This window comes from Gopherus evgoodei, chromosome 22 (genome assembly GCF_007399415.2).
Source record: "Gopherus evgoodei ecotype Sinaloan lineage chromosome 22, rGopEvg1_v1.p, whole genome shotgun sequence".
NCBI lineage: Eukaryota > Metazoa > Chordata > Testudines > Testudinidae > Gopherus > Gopherus evgoodei.
Window position 1 is genome coordinate 10,466,493 of NC_044343.1, and position 15,013 is coordinate 10,481,505.

At 44.4% G+C, this 15,013-nt stretch overlaps 2 protein-coding genes across 10 annotated transcripts in view; one reads left to right on the forward strand and one right to left on the reverse strand.

The window, feature by feature from the left end:
* Positions 1–15,013, forward strand: part of PLEKHJ1 (pleckstrin homology domain containing J1) — a 94,195-nt gene that overhangs the window by 23,892 nt on the left and 55,290 nt on the right. The window contains exon 7 of one of the 6 annotated variants that reach the window (XM_030540306.1): positions 14,361–14,799. The exons of 4 other annotated variants lie outside the window; for them this stretch is intronic. In XM_030540306.1, coding sequence (XP_030396166.1) covers positions 14,361–14,381 — 21 coding nt within the window. In that variant the 3' untranslated portion in view covers positions 14,382–14,799. Of the gene's footprint in view, positions 1–14,360; positions 14,800–15,013 lie in introns of those variants that run through there. One more of the 6 variants, XM_030540309.1, reaches the window with a different exon arrangement.
* Positions 1–15,013, reverse strand: part of DOT1L (DOT1 like histone lysine methyltransferase) — a 96,079-nt gene that overhangs the window by 4,189 nt on the left and 76,877 nt on the right. For 3 of the 4 annotated variants that reach the window (XM_030540300.1, XM_030540299.1, XM_030540302.1), the window contains exons 22-27: positions 14,132–14,278; positions 10,753–10,882; positions 7,714–8,330; positions 6,810–7,015; positions 4,830–4,894; positions 3,298–4,272 (exon numbers count right to left, since the gene is read on the reverse strand). In XM_030540300.1, the coding sequence (XP_030396160.1) occupies positions 3,298–4,272; positions 4,830–4,894; positions 6,810–7,015; positions 7,714–8,330; positions 10,753–10,882; positions 14,132–14,278 (2,140 nt within the window). The remainder of the gene's footprint in view (positions 1–3,297; positions 4,273–4,829; positions 4,895–6,809; positions 7,016–7,713; positions 8,331–10,752; positions 10,883–14,131; positions 14,279–15,013) is intronic. The other variant, XM_030540301.1, reaches the window with a different exon arrangement.

Genomic DNA, 15,013 nt, shown 5'->3' on the forward strand with positions numbered 1-15,013 from the left:
TCTCTCTTCCACAGCCTCATTCCTTGGGCTAGATTTTAGCACAGCGTATTCCACTAACTAACCTAGCATAGTGATAGGTTTCAGAGTGGTAGCCATGTTAGTCTGTATCAGCAAAAAAATCAAGGAGTCCTTGTGGCACCTTAGAGACCAACAAATTTATTTGGCCATAAGCTTTCATGGGCTAAAGCCCACTTCATCAGACGCATGCAGTGGAAAATAGAGTAGGCACACACACACACACACACCCTGAAAAAATGGGGGTTGCCATACCACCTCTAACAAAACTAATCAATTAAGGTGGCCTATTATAAGCAGAGGAAAAAAAAAAAACGTTTGTAGTGATAATCAGGATGGCCCATTTCATGTGATTTTTTTCCATTAAGTTGATGGATTTCCACTTCATACAGCTAAATTCAGTGCCTTTTTTCTCCTGTTGCTAATAAGCCACCTTAATTGATTAGTCTCATTAGAGTTGGTATGGCAACACCCATTTTTTCAGAGAGAGAGTGTGTCTGTCTGTCTGTCTCTCTTCCTACTGTATTTTCCACTGCATGCATCCGTTGAAGCGGGCTTTAGCCCACGAAAGCTTATGCCCAAATACATTTGTTAGTCTCTAAGGTGCCACAAGTGCTCCTCCTTCTTTTAACCTAGCACAGGCAATCTAGCAAGCCAAAGACTACCAAGGGAAGCAACACCCCGATGGCTGACACAATCTGTTAGTGCTTTACTTATCAGGGACGGGGAGCAGACTTCCTGCTTTAATTCTTATCTAATTCAAATCATAATCAAAGGCTGATTATACAGAGAATGATTACATCAGGTTGCCACTATGAGGCAGACACGAGTCACCAGGCTGCTTTTGTAACTCCATTTTCCACAGCACTCTGCTTCGGCTCACATTATCTGCAACCCTCCACTGATCATCCTTATTCAGTTTCCAAGGGGGGGAAAAAAAAAGGTTGTAGCCTATGACCTTGAGTTCTCCTTTGTTAGCCATACAGAGCAAATGTGGTATGATGCCACAAAAACACCACTACACTACCAGCATGCAGGGTAATGACATGCCAACACAAAGGGAGCACACCCTTTTGTGAGGGAGATAACCCTGCAAAACGCAGAATAGGCAGCAAACCCCTGCAGGGCTGTACATTAAGACAGATGCTTGGAAAATATGAACAATCAGCTTCTCATCCTAATTTTTCTCACGCTCTCAAAGCAGCACATTTTCTAAAGTATTCAAGCCATGATACTGCAGGAAATGTTGCTTCAAATAACGTCAATTGGTAATTGCTGCTACCCCGGCCTGAACACAACGTTCCTGGATATCAGATGAGTTACCATCGTGAGCACTCAGTGTGTCGAGAAATCCTGACTCCCAAAACTGAGGCCCTTCGGTGTTTCCCCTCTCTGCCTTGAGATTACCTGCTCTCCAAATTTTATTGGGCTCTCTCTATGTCAAAGCAAAGAACCTGTTCCCACCCCGCTTCCAAGCTCAGTTATGGACTGATGGCTGAAAAGGAAAGGAAGGTCATTTAGTATCTTGTACAAACCTCCTGTTTTCTCTAGCCTTACCTTACAAAATAAGAACTGTTAGCTAAGCAAGCTCTTTATCGTGGCTTAACCCCAGAAAGGTGCGAAGCATAAGGAGACTGCATGCCAAGTGTAACCCACATAGCGGACGTGCCAGTTGCGCTGGACTGCGGGATCATGGGCGCGGTCTGTGCCAGCGCCAAACGGGGCAGAGGTGGGTGATGGACTGTAAAGGAGGGACGGGAAGTTTTGTGCTGAAGAGAAGCTAGCTTAATAGACAAAGAAGCATTAGCAGATTGGACAGAAGCAGCAGCAGAAGATGGTAAAAAAGCATCGTTAGCTGGGATGGACGGCAAGTTCTGCAGAAGCGCAGGCTCAGAGTTAGAAGCGAGTAATGGAGGAGGAGGAGGTAATGAAACATTAGGAAGGGGTGGAGGAGGGGTATGAAAAACAGACTGCACTGGTGCTCTGTTTAGGTGTTGGGCAGCTCTGTTCTCACTGGATGTTACTAAGCTAGAGGAGGGGGGCTGGAAGGATGAGGTGCTGGCAACAGCCTGCAGAGGGTTTAAGCTTAGCATTGTGCTGCTAGAAACAGCACTGCTGCTGAAACTGGCTCCAAACTGATGAGAAGAGGAGGCAGAAGGCACCGCATGGTTAAAAATACCTGCAAACAGGAGAAAAAAACTCAGCTTCAGCAGATGGGCTTTGTACAGTCACAAGTGACAAGAGAAACAAAACAACAAAAAGCCAAAAAAAGCAAAATTATAGCAGTTACAGCCCCATACAAAATATGCAGCATGAAATAGCAGCAAGCAATGAGAGATAATGGATGCAGGCCAGGAGGTACAAGAGAGTCACTTACCTTCCTACTGCCAGCCTGTAAATGCCATGGGGAACAATGGCCAGACCCAAGAGAAAGCAGAACTTTTGATTCTACGCCACATGGGTAACCTTTTAATGAGATTACCCAGTCACTAGAGTTCTTTATCTGAAGACTCAAATGACTGCTGTTCCCTCCTGCTTACCCACTTACAAGGCTGCAAGGGCAGAGAATGTATGTCCAGCAAATCTAAAACACTAAGAGGTAAGAGTTAGGATTTCCCGACATGGTGCATGAATGATTATGGGCAGAACCTATCTGAACCTGCCAATACAACGGGGGTTAAAGGAAAATTCTTTCCTATCTGCTTCCACTAGTTTGTCTCACGAGAACAGCAGCACGGAATGCTAGAGGTGCACATGGTATTTGCCATTCCTGGCACAGAAACATTCTCTTATCAGTGTCAGTTCAAGAGCAAGCAGAATCCTACACAAATCCCATCAGCATCTCATCTGAAAAGGACACGGATATTCAGCACAAACAAGGAAGAGGGGAGGAAAGAATCTTATGTCCAAATCTCAACCTTCAGTGAAGCTGACAAGTCAGATATCCTTAACTGTTCAGAGAGGGCAGCATGGCATGTTAAACCTTTAGACCTGCAGAGAGACCTAAGCTAGTTCCAGCATAGTGACAACTGACAACGACCACATGTTATGAAATAAGAACATCCAAGTGCATTCCCATTTCCTTTAAAGTTTAGTTCTATGTTCCTCTAGCAGAAAGAAGGCTGATTATTCTAGCAGTCATGAGAGATGCAGGATAAAGTCAATCCGAGGCAGAGCTGCTCCACCTCCTGCAGAAGTGAAAGGGTTTGGTAACTGGAGAGAAACATGGCCACGCTTTCCTCTAGCCCTGCTCTTATACCATAGAAACAAAGTTCTGCCTACCTCCAACTGTTCCACCTGTAACCCCAGGAGAGAAATTCCCCATAGCATGAGAGTTAGTCAGTCTGGTTGCAGCTGATGACACGTGGACCAGACTGGCAGCAGCTGGCATTGAATTAAATAAGGACTGCAATACTGAGGCGTTTGTCACCGAGTTGAGGTTTGCCTGCAAAGCCATGGGACCCAGGGGGAACTGCGATCCAGTGGTCAATGTGTTTAAGAAAGGATGGTGCGTCTGAACAGAAGGTGCTGGGTTGCCTGCAGATGAGACACCAGTGGAAAGGCTTTTGCCATTGAGAAGGCCACCAGAAGATACAGCAGCAGCAGAAATGAAAAGGTTGTGGCCGTTTTTAAACTCCACATCTCGGTCCCGTCCTTTGCCGACCTTGCCATTGTGCTGCAAGGAACTTTTTTCAGAAGCCGCCCCTGGACGAATGGTTAATTCACTGAGCTCTTTATTTTTGACTCCTGATCGGTTTAAGTCTTCTCCTCTCATGCTGCCGAGGCCTTCAAGCTGCCTCTTGTTCAAAAAGGGGTTTGTCTCCAAAATCCCCACATCTTTGCTCCTCTGTGACTGAAAACCCAGAGAGGAGTTGAGGGTCGTCACATCTGAAGTCTTATGAGGAAGAGAAGCACCATCAATAAAGCTGTGTAAACCGATGTCTGTGGTCACTCCACCGTTATACATGGATCCATTAGCGGAGTTTGTATTGGGGCTGAGTCTGTCCGTCCCAGAGGAGGACATGGTGATGTTTTTCCGTGTGTGTGCTGCAATTTTGGCATCGATGGCCATGCCATCCTCAGAGGACGGCCTAAAGGCAAACAGGGAATTCTGGCTCAGAGATGAAACAGCCTGCAATGGGCTATCTGTAGTTTTGGTCAGGTTGATGTCAGAAATTGGCGAAAAAGTAGACTTCCATTTACTGCTATTCATGTTCTCACTGGTTTGTGCCTGTCTCCTCCCAGCTAAACTGCCACCTAGTTTGGAAGAAGGGTTGCATGCATCAATAAACAAGTCATTTAATCTTCAGTAGGCAAAATATGTCCAACAACTGACTCATTTTAATAGCTGATTCTGCTTTCTGAACACACAGGGAGAAAGTTCACAGCAGCTATTAATCCCTCTATGACCCTGCTTAAATGCATCTTAAAGGACTGATCAGGCTGTTGGAAGAGCAGATTACATCAGCCTTCAAATCGGACAAATTTTCCCTAGCCAAAAATTGGTCAGGCATCCTTGTCTAGGAAAAAAGTAAAACACTCTAAAATGCTTTAATCCACCCATAGTTTTTAAAGCATGTGCCCATAAATTTAAAAGGGCTTCTGACGCAACCAACTATAAAGAGGTGGCCCCAAAGTTTGTATTGTGATGAAAGATCTGTACTAGCATAGACCTCTGCTTTGAAATGCATGTCTGCTCTATGCCACAAGTTCTCTCCCAGGAAGCCTGCTCGTCAGTTGACAGTCTATAAAAACTACAAGGAAGCAGGCAGCACAATGCATTTAAATGGATGGTTAACAGTCCCTAAACTTACCATTTTCAATAGTCTTCTGTGGAGATTTGCTTTCCAATGATATCGTTGCAATTTTCCTCTCAATTCTAGTAAAAAAAAGAAAATTACTTACATAGTGCTTCTTGAGGTCTTGCTGTTACTGAGTTACCCCTATGACTTACCTCTTGATTTTTAGGTTTCTGTGTCTGCCCAACTAATTTAAAAATGTACAATGCAAATTTACTTGTTCATTGTCTCTCAACCTTTCCAGACTATTTTACCCGTTTCAGGAGTCTGATTTGTCTCACATACCCCCAAGTTACACCTCACTTAAAAACTACTCGCTTACATAATCAGATATAAAAATATAAAACTATCATAAGAACAGCCATATTTGGTCAGACCAAAAGGTCCATCTAGCCCAGTGTCCTGTCTTCCAACAGTGGCCAATACCAGGTGCCCCAGAGGGAATGAACAGAACAAGGAATCACCAAGTGATCCATCCCGTCACCCATTCCCAACTTCTGGCAAACAGGCTAGGGACACCATCCCTGCCCATCCTGCCTAATCACCATTGATGGACCTATCCTACATGAACTTATCTAGTTCTTTTCTGAACCCCGTTATAGTCCTGGCCTTCATAACATCCTCTGGCAAAGACTTCCACACGTTGACTGCGCGCTGTATGAAAAAATACCTCCTTTTGTTTATTTTAAACCAGCTGCCTATTAATTTCATTGGTGACCCCTAGTTCTTGTGTTATGAGAAGGAGTAAATAACTCTTCCTTATGTACGTTCTCCACACCAATCATGATTTTACAGACCTCTATCATATCCCCCCTTAGTGATCTCTTTTCCAAGATGAAAAGTCCCAGTCTTATTAATCTCTCCTCATACAGCAGCCATTCCATATCCCTAATAATTTTTATTGCCCTTTTCTGAATCTTTTCCAATTCCAATATATCTTTTTTGAGATGGGCCAACCACGTGTGCAGACAGTATTCAACATGGGGGCATACCATGGATTTAGAGAGAGGCAATATGATATTTTCTGTATTATCTATCCTTTTCCTAATTATTCCAAACATTCTGTCACAGCACACTATTACTGAAAAATTGCTGACTCTCATTTTTACCCTATAATTATAAAATAAACCAATTGGAATATAAATGTTCTACTTACATTTCAATGTGTAATATATAGAGTAGTATAAACAAGTCATTGTCTGTATGAAATTTTAGTTTGTACTGACTTTGCTAGTGCTTTTTATGGAGCCTGTTGTAAGACTAGGCAAATATCTAGATGAGTTGATGTACCCTCTGGAAGACCTATGTGTACCCCTGACTGAGAACCACCATACTAGTGGAATTTATCATTATCAAGAAATAAGCTACCAAAGACTCTGAACAGAGGTTGTAATGGAATTTTACCTACATATCAAGAATACTTATTCATGGAACTTTTCATTGCTATTTTCCTTCCTCAGATAACCAGATTTACAGCACCTTTACTCTTAAAGTTTTCATATATACAGAGCAATTACTGCACTCAGAAATGGGGAAGAACATGACAGTGTTTAACACAGAGCAATGTTACACAACGGTTTGGAATACGAAGTGAAGAACTCTGTATCAAGTTGAAATGGAAGTGGGAATTTTCTTAGCCAAAAATTACCCAAAAGGTGGGACTTGGTCAGGATGCTGAAGTTAGCACTCCTGCAAAGTTTATGCTCATTCTCCCAAACACAGCCACCCACTGCAAGCGTTAAAAACCCAGCTAGGAGTAGATTCCCTATGCTCATTCTGCTTTCCAACACCTTCACTGTTTATCAAGAGATCAAGTACACAATATATACAATGCTGAAAACAGACTCTGGCTGACAAGCAGCATGGGTTCATGAGACAGATCTTTGTAGTTGGAGAACTAACAGACCAGGCCTTGCGTCCATGATCTTAGCCTAGAGAGCTGCCTCTTCAGATCAGATAAAGCTGCTGACCTGACATCAACAGAGTTATATTTACCTGGTGCTATTGTGCTCATCTTCTGATCCCTGTTCTTCATCTGAAGTCAGTGGTGAGTAATGAACACCATTAGTCTGAATCAGGGGCTTCTCTTTTTTCAGCACTGGAGGCTGGTCATTGTCCTGGTAGGGAACAGGAGAGTTCTTCAGGGAGTTTTCAGGGGAGGAAATGGCTGTTATTTCTAAAGGCTGATTAATGTTATTGACCTGGGATGGGAAGAAAAAAAAGGTTAAAGATGAAAATATTCTTTTAGTAAAGAACTTTGTAAGACAACATTCACTCACATTCAGCTTTAAGACTAGCTTAGTGCTTAACACCAAGAGTCATGCTATGCTTCAATGTCACAACCCTGAAATCCCTGCACAATGCTTGGCTGCTTTTCTGAATACTTGACCTTGAAGATGATAAAACTAGGCAGTTAAATGCATGAAAATAGGGAAAGAACATTCCACCTCAAGTATCAATTTCTGATGACATGATGAATACCGCCTACAGGTCCTCATTAGGAGTATCTGCCCTGTGTTTTATGATAATACTTACTGAATAGCATTTGCTTAAAGTCAATTGAACATAAGCACTCAAGTCAGTTAATTTATTTTAGACAGGGTAAAATTTAGATTTCATTATAAGCAAACATATGTTTCACGATCGCTTGGAGAATCAGAATCATTTTGTTTAAGATTCTGTTTAATACTTAATATAATTTTTTGAGGGGAAGGTAAGATGATTTAAAAGATTTTGTAACTACATCTAAATGGATCATTGTAACTTTCAACAACCTGTTGGCTCTTAGAGGAACATGTTCACATGGGTTTTTATGCTACAGTCCATTGTAACAATGTACAGTACTGATATGCCAAACATACCTACACTTAGCCGCAACTCCCATCATTCTTTTCCTTACCATTGAGTTTATATTAAGCGGTGAGCCCGAAGGCTGAGTAAAGAGTCCAGCCACAGTTGGTAAGGATTTGCGTTTAGGGGACACTCCAGAGTTCATGTTTAGATTCCCTGTGGAGGATCTCTTCCTTCGACCTCGTTTCTTCCCATCCTGCATGTATGCTTGGCCACAGTCCATCCGAATGCTTGCAGTCAGGGAACTGTGCTTGTTAGACGGAGACTGTTTTACACTTCCTGTACTAGGAGAGATTGTGAAGATGACTCTTCTCTTGGCCTCGTTCTCAGGATCGGAAAAGGCAGCATCAGGCTGAAGTTCCCCCTTTGTTCCTTCGGCAAACATCTTCTGAGCATCCACATACTGCAGTACCCCTACCATGCTCTGGGAGACGCCATTTAACTTGGGGCTTGCTGAGTGCTGGTGAGCCGGGGAATTCTGCCCAGAATTCCGTGACTGCATCATTAGCAAAGAAGGGTATTGTGGAGTGGAGCTCCGAGACCCTACCGAGTTAAACAAACTCCCGCAGTCGTCCACAGCTGCCTGATCAACACTATGGTTAAGGTGGGCTGGGCTGTTTGAAAGAGTTCCATTAAGTGCCATGGAGCCAGAAGAATATGAAAAACCTGTGGAAAGGGAAAGTATCACTAAATTGAAGCAATGATGTATACCTTCCAGTGCTAGTAAGACAATTTCTGGGTACGTCTGAGCGTTCAGCTATCCTATCTGTATTAGATTAACTGGCAATTCTGGCAAAGCAATAACTCCCAGTCATCTGCATAATACTATGTATTGAACTCTACAAGGCTGCCCATCACACAGTGAAGCCAAGAACATAGCTGTATGTGTTGGTGAGTTAAGTCAGATTTGTCAGTTCACTCTTCTCCCTTTTACTAACTCACAAAAGTTCACACATAACATGCAAGTGTCCTGCTTTTAACCCAATTTTTGTCACAACTCAAGTGCCTTCCCAGGATAAGATGCTCACCTTGGATTAGAACCCAAGAACCTCTCTGCTCTCAGCCCTTTCCTCTAGCCTGTCACCCACACAGCAAGAATCAGTCAGTTTCTTTCCAAAGAGACTGTCATCTGCACACCCAACCCCTCCCCATAGCTCAAACCAAAGGGAAGCAGGGAGAAAACTGTGGTGGATCTTCAGGAAGTCAGGGGAACTGAAGGAACCTATGTGGGAGTTGAGGGAAAGGAGAGTAACGAAGTTCATTAAGAATCTGCAGCAATGCATCATGCATGGAATTTAGATAAGGCCTTCTTTCCTGGGATAGTTGAGACTAAGGGGAGCTGGGAACCCAATGTTACTCTGCAGCATTGACTATAATTGGCTTCAGAGGGAGCTGCCTTCAGCCCTTGTCTGCTGAAAGGATGTTAATCAGGACAAAGGCCCTCAGGGTGGGAAGCACAGAGGAAGAATGACAGTGCAAGTCTGATGAGGATACAGCTGTGGAAGAGCACTTCCTGCAGCTATGCTGAAGAGGCACTCACTGGTTCCAAGAAGTCTGAATAAAGGGTCTCTGGGCCTTTTTGGGAAACTGCTCCTGCCCCTTGAATGGAGTATAGGAGTGTAGTGAGTTTGCTAAGCTACCTATTGTTGAGAGTGGCAAACACAAAGTCAACAGCTGCCTTTCCAGACTCCTGAAAAAGGCCTGACTCATTTCTCTCTGTGCCAGGGTTAGAACATAAGAACGGCCGTACCAGGTCAGACCAAAGGTCCATCTAACCAGGTCAGACCAAAGGTCCATCTAGCCCAGTATCTGTCTACCGACAGTGACCAATGCCAGGTGCCCCAGAGGGAGTGAACCTAACAGGTAATGATCAAGTGATCCCTCTTCTGCCATCTGTCTCCATCCTCTGACAAACAGAGCTAGGGACACCATTCCTTACCCTTCCTGGCTAATAGCCATTTATGGACTTAACCACCATGAATTTATCCAGTTCTCTTTTAAATGCTGTTATAGTCCTAGACTTCACAACCTCCTCAGGCAAGGAGTTCCACAAGTTGACTGTGCGCTGCATGAAGAAGAACTTCCTTTTATTTGTTTTAAACCTGCTGCCTATTAATTTCATTTGGTGACCCCTAGTTCTTGTATTATGGGAATAAGTAAATAACTTTTCCTTATCTACTTTCTCCACATCACTCATGATTTTATATACCTTTATCATATCCCCCCTTAGTCTCCTCTTTTCCAAGCTGAAGAGTCCTAGCCTCTTTAATCTTTCCTCATATGGGAGGCTCTCCAAACCCCTAATCATTTTAATTGCCCTTTTCTGAACCTTTTCTAGTGCCAGTATATCCTTTTTTTGAGATGAGGAGACCACATCTGTACACAGTATTCGAGATGTGGGCGTACCATCGATTTATATCAGGTCAATAATATATTCTCAGTCTTAATCTCTATCCCCTTTTTAATGATTCCTAACATCCTCTTTGCTTTCCCTTTGGGAATGTGCTCAGATTACTGGGGAGCAACAGGATCCACCATAGTGGTACAGCTGGAGGTAGGATTTCCCCAAGGGTGGGGAGACCATCTGTTACAGCCTTTATTTGTGCTGATGAGAGAAAGAGCTAGAGGCAATGGTCTGCCAGCATTCCACACAGCAACTGCAGCTAGGAGAACTGGGAGGATAAAAGGGGTCACAAACGGGCATGCAGTTGGATGTGAGTAAACTGAATCTATACAGATGCTGGAAGAGAGCCTAAGGGTGACTTCTCGCACTGGGTGTTCAGGACTGACCGACAGGAACACACTGCCTATCTTGGTTTGTGATTATTTTGTCTGAACTGCCACACTCATGTTTCCACCAATGAATTACCCTTCCCTTCATTGTGTTTTTTCAGTCCTACTACACCCTCAATCCAGGTTCTCCTCCTTAACCCAGGAACATTCAACCTTTTGATACGAAACTGCACCATACATCCAGCTTTTGGCAGTATCAGGGGCTCTCAATCACAAGTGCCCAAAAGCTCAAACACACATAATAAAAGAGTTATTGCTAAGAGACATGATGGCTCCGTAGAGGGGAGTTCATTACCTGAGGTAGCCAAAGCCAGTGGCTTATTTCCAGCAGCATTGCTTACGCCATTATGAGAACTAGCACCATACTGTTTTTCAAGTGTTGACGACGAGTCTCGATTCTGATGAACTGGACTAGGTGTGCTTCTCTGGAGGAGGTGAAAAAACACAAGCACTTCAGTTCAGAAAGTTTGTTCAAGAATTCATGGGCATCTGTAGGTTTGTGGCTTTAAATCCCTATGGATTCCCTAAACCTTCTAGACTTTGTACATTTTCAGAAAATTACAGTTTAACTTCAGGCTTCCCAAACATCATCAAACCAAGAGCTGCACTGGCAACTTGCTGCATCTAGTCTCATGTAACCTGCAGAGATGTCATGTCCAAACATGTAACAACCTTTCCACCATAATGCATCACAGCAAGCTGAGACATGACTTCTCTGCAGATCACATCTTCTGTATTAGCAGTGAGAGCCACGCCCTGGACTGCACTGTAGGATCCCAGGGGCTTCATCTGATCATCTCCTGAAGCGTCACTGTGCACGCAAAAGGAATATTCCACTGCCCACCAAAAAAAGTCTGGCACCTGGAATAAAAATGATGGTCTCTGACCTCATGTAGCTAGGAACATATTGATGCACAAATTAGAGTCCTCCAGTAATTCCAGAGCCTCAGTAGCCTTCCTGCTACTGTGCTGTAGTTTGTTTCTAGAACTGCTGGTTTCACATACAATGCCACATTTTCCAAAAGCACAAGAAAGTGCTTCTTTTGACAGGGTTCCCAGGTACCTGAGAAACTCAGGTGTTAGACAAGCCCGTGACCTGTACTCACAAACCAAAGAGAAGAAAGGGACTGAAGTGATTCCTCTCCTTTGAGGAACAAAGGGTGAACTCAAAAATGTGTAGAATGGTTCAGCCTTTGGTCCCATCAATGCCTGCAGCTATAACCAAGCCACAGATCCCTGTTTGGATTATTGCTGCTCTATCATAGTGAATAGTGTTGGTTAGACACAACCAAAGGGCATTCCACTATTCAAGGGTTAGTCCAGTTATGGGACACAATTAGATCCCATCTACACTACAACTTTTAATATTATTTATATTGAGTTAGAATCTACAAGCCAGTGTCATGGACCAGGATCCCAATGTGGTAGTGGCTGGACAAACACATCAAAGAGGGTCCCCTCTGCCTTTGACTCAGGACAACTGTGTTGTAATAAGGTCCCTCAATCCATAGTTTTAGTGCAGATGGGAAAAGAAACAAAGGGCTGTATCGTACCCTCAGTTCACACACACAGCTCCCCTGGAATCAGTGAGAAGTGCACACAGACTGAAGGCATGGTGTCATCTTGCGTATTTCTGTTCTCAAAATGCCTCAGCCATCAGAAATACTAAAGAGAGCGCCACATTCCCACCTGATCCAAGTCAGCATAGGCCTGTTGAGTTCCATGGAACTATCCACACTACACCGAGTGGCCCAGTACACGTACACACACATATGCACACATTGCAGGTGCTCACAGACTTCAGAATCAAGCTCTCCCTTTGCCAAACCAGTTATCAGCAAGGGATGTTTCCCAAAGGCAGCCCTATCTCTCAAGGGCAGCAGTGTAATTCTATACCGATGCCACCTTCCTCCATTTTAAGAGATGTGCCTGCCTGGAACTAAAACAACAGGGGCCCTCCAGCACAACTGCAAGGCCTTTTGTTAGGAGAAGGGACACGGGGAGTCAGACTATGATACCCTCCAACTGCAGCTGGCTGTGGCATCTGTGTAATAATCTCTTATTTAGTTCATCAGAGAAAGAACTCCCGGTGACAGAGTGCTAGGAGCAGACACAGCACTCTGGGCACTAAAGTACTAGCTCCCCACACCCTGAGTGGATTTAATGGGGGGAGGATGGGTGCTTAATGGCTTAATTAGGCAGGAGGCTGTTAAGCTAATAAAAGCAATCAACCCATCAACTGGAAACAGTTAAAGGACATGAAGAAAGTACAAGGGGAAGGCTGGCAGAGGCCATGGGATACATGATCTCAGGATAGAGAGATCTTTCCCTCTCCCATGGCAGAAAGCGGGCTAGGAGGGGGGAGGAGTTTATGTCCAATTTTATGTTGTTACACAAGGCTGCACTGGTAAACTGCTGGAGGGGACTCAAAGACCACACTGGTGGTCACAAACTGGGAAGCATCCAGCCAGTCTGAGATGGTTCAGTGGGCTGAGAAGGAAGCCATTAACCCTCCTCTTCCATCCACCACCATTCAGGTGGAGTCCAAATCCATGCTTCCCACAGAAAGGCAGTGGATGCTCCTTAGTAATCTACTGGAATCCCCTTTGGCAGAAACACTGGAGGGAACTGGATGCCTTACATCCCTGGTCTGTCAAGCACTGACCCTCCCCTCCCACTCTGTCCTTTTCATGCTCTTGCCCCTGGGAACACGCACCAGCATAGGTCTGCTGAGATCACAAGGAAAAAAAAAAGAAAAGGAATCCCAAAACATTTCCAGTTGTGAAAGCTGAAAAGATACGCCAAGCATGAGCTGTTGCAGTGTGACAATTTCAAAGCACTGCACAAACTCAGCGTCAGCACCCACACGAGGTAGCCCCATTATACCAATGAGCAAAACAAGCCAGAAGTTCATTTGCCCGGTGTCACATAGGAAGTCAATGGCTGAGCTGAAATTAGCACTTGGGATTCCTCTAGGGTGACCAGATAATAACTTCAAAATATCAGAACTGCCACAGAGGGAGAGCCTTTTCAATTGTTACACTCACAGCATCTGGGTCTTCAGCGGCACTCCAGCGGCAGGTCCTTCAGTCACTGACGGGTCTTCGGCAGCATTTCAGCAGCAGGTAATAAATCTTGCCGCCAAAGAAAGAAGGACCCGCCACTGAAATGCCACTGAAGACTGTCAACGACTGAAAGACCTGCCGCCGAAATGCCAAAGACACGGACATGTTGGGTGAGTGTAACAATTGAAAAGGCGCTCCCTGCCTCTCACTGCTGCCTAAGCAAACAAACAAGCAAACAAACAAAAACGGGCCACCGAGCCTAAAACAAAATATCGAGATGTCTGGTCACTCTAGATTCCTTACTCATAGGCCCACGTCCTACCCATTAAGCTATGCCTGTCTCTCTAGTATGCCGTAGATTCAGAACGTAAGTTGTTTGGGAGCAGGGACTTCATCTCTCTCCCTGTCCAGGACACACACTGGTCTAACATACTCTAAGGAAAATAACTGTCCAAGATCCAGGTAGAGAGACAGCATCAGCGGTCACTCCAAAAGCATCAAGGGTATTCTAGCTCAATGTCCTGGCCAGGATTCTGGTGCACGGTATATGATTATTCCCCAGTCTGGTTTTTAGTTAGGGATGGAAAGTGTTGACAATCCCTTACTCACCACCTTCTCAACACGGCTAGGTAGGACTACGCTGGCCAGAGGGATACTAACAGGGAGTTTATTGGGCTGCACCGTGCTGAGAGGAATACTGATAGGTAGGCTGGTGATAGTTTCTCCATTACTCGCAGAAGTCCTCTCTCGCAAAACCTGCAAACACAAAGGCAGCCTGTTTCAAAGGGGGCTTGTTACTCACTTATTATAAAAATAAGCTGTGTGTATTTTTCCCCAGGCATTTTGCTGTTGTATATAACGTGCTACCTGATGGGAACAAATACGAGAAAAGGGTGTTTGGATGTATTGCAAAGACAGCACGTCAATTCAGCCAACAACCCATTGCAACCATAGATGAACGGCTGTGCCCAAAGGAATCTGAACCAGATCACCTTGGATAGGAAGGATAGAGGCTCCGATGTGGGTCTCGAGGGAGGGAGGGAGTTTTTGAAAGCTTGTTTCCCGACATCCTTGCCCATGCTTGGGGATTCACAGCCTCTTATTTCTTAACATTTACACCAATGAGAAGTGTAAACATTGATTTGCTGCTGGTGAAGGGTGCTTGTCCAACAAATCTGTAGACAAGCCCTCTTCCACAGAGCAGGCAGCAGCAGTGCAACCTTCCTGTCACTGCCACCCGGTAGTGTGCCTCTACTCTGCTCCGGAATTGGTGCCTCTACGAGAGAGATGATAGTTCACACTCCATGGTACATTCTCTCCTCAGCCTCTCTGCTGAAGCCAACACCTAGATGATGTGAAGTGGGATTGGTTAAGTGAACTAGAATAAAACACTCATTTTACAGAGTTCAGTGAAAGGCATCTGATAGCAATAAAACTTTTGGTCACTACCAGCCTAGTTCATAACCAGACTCTCTCCATCATCCAGTTCCT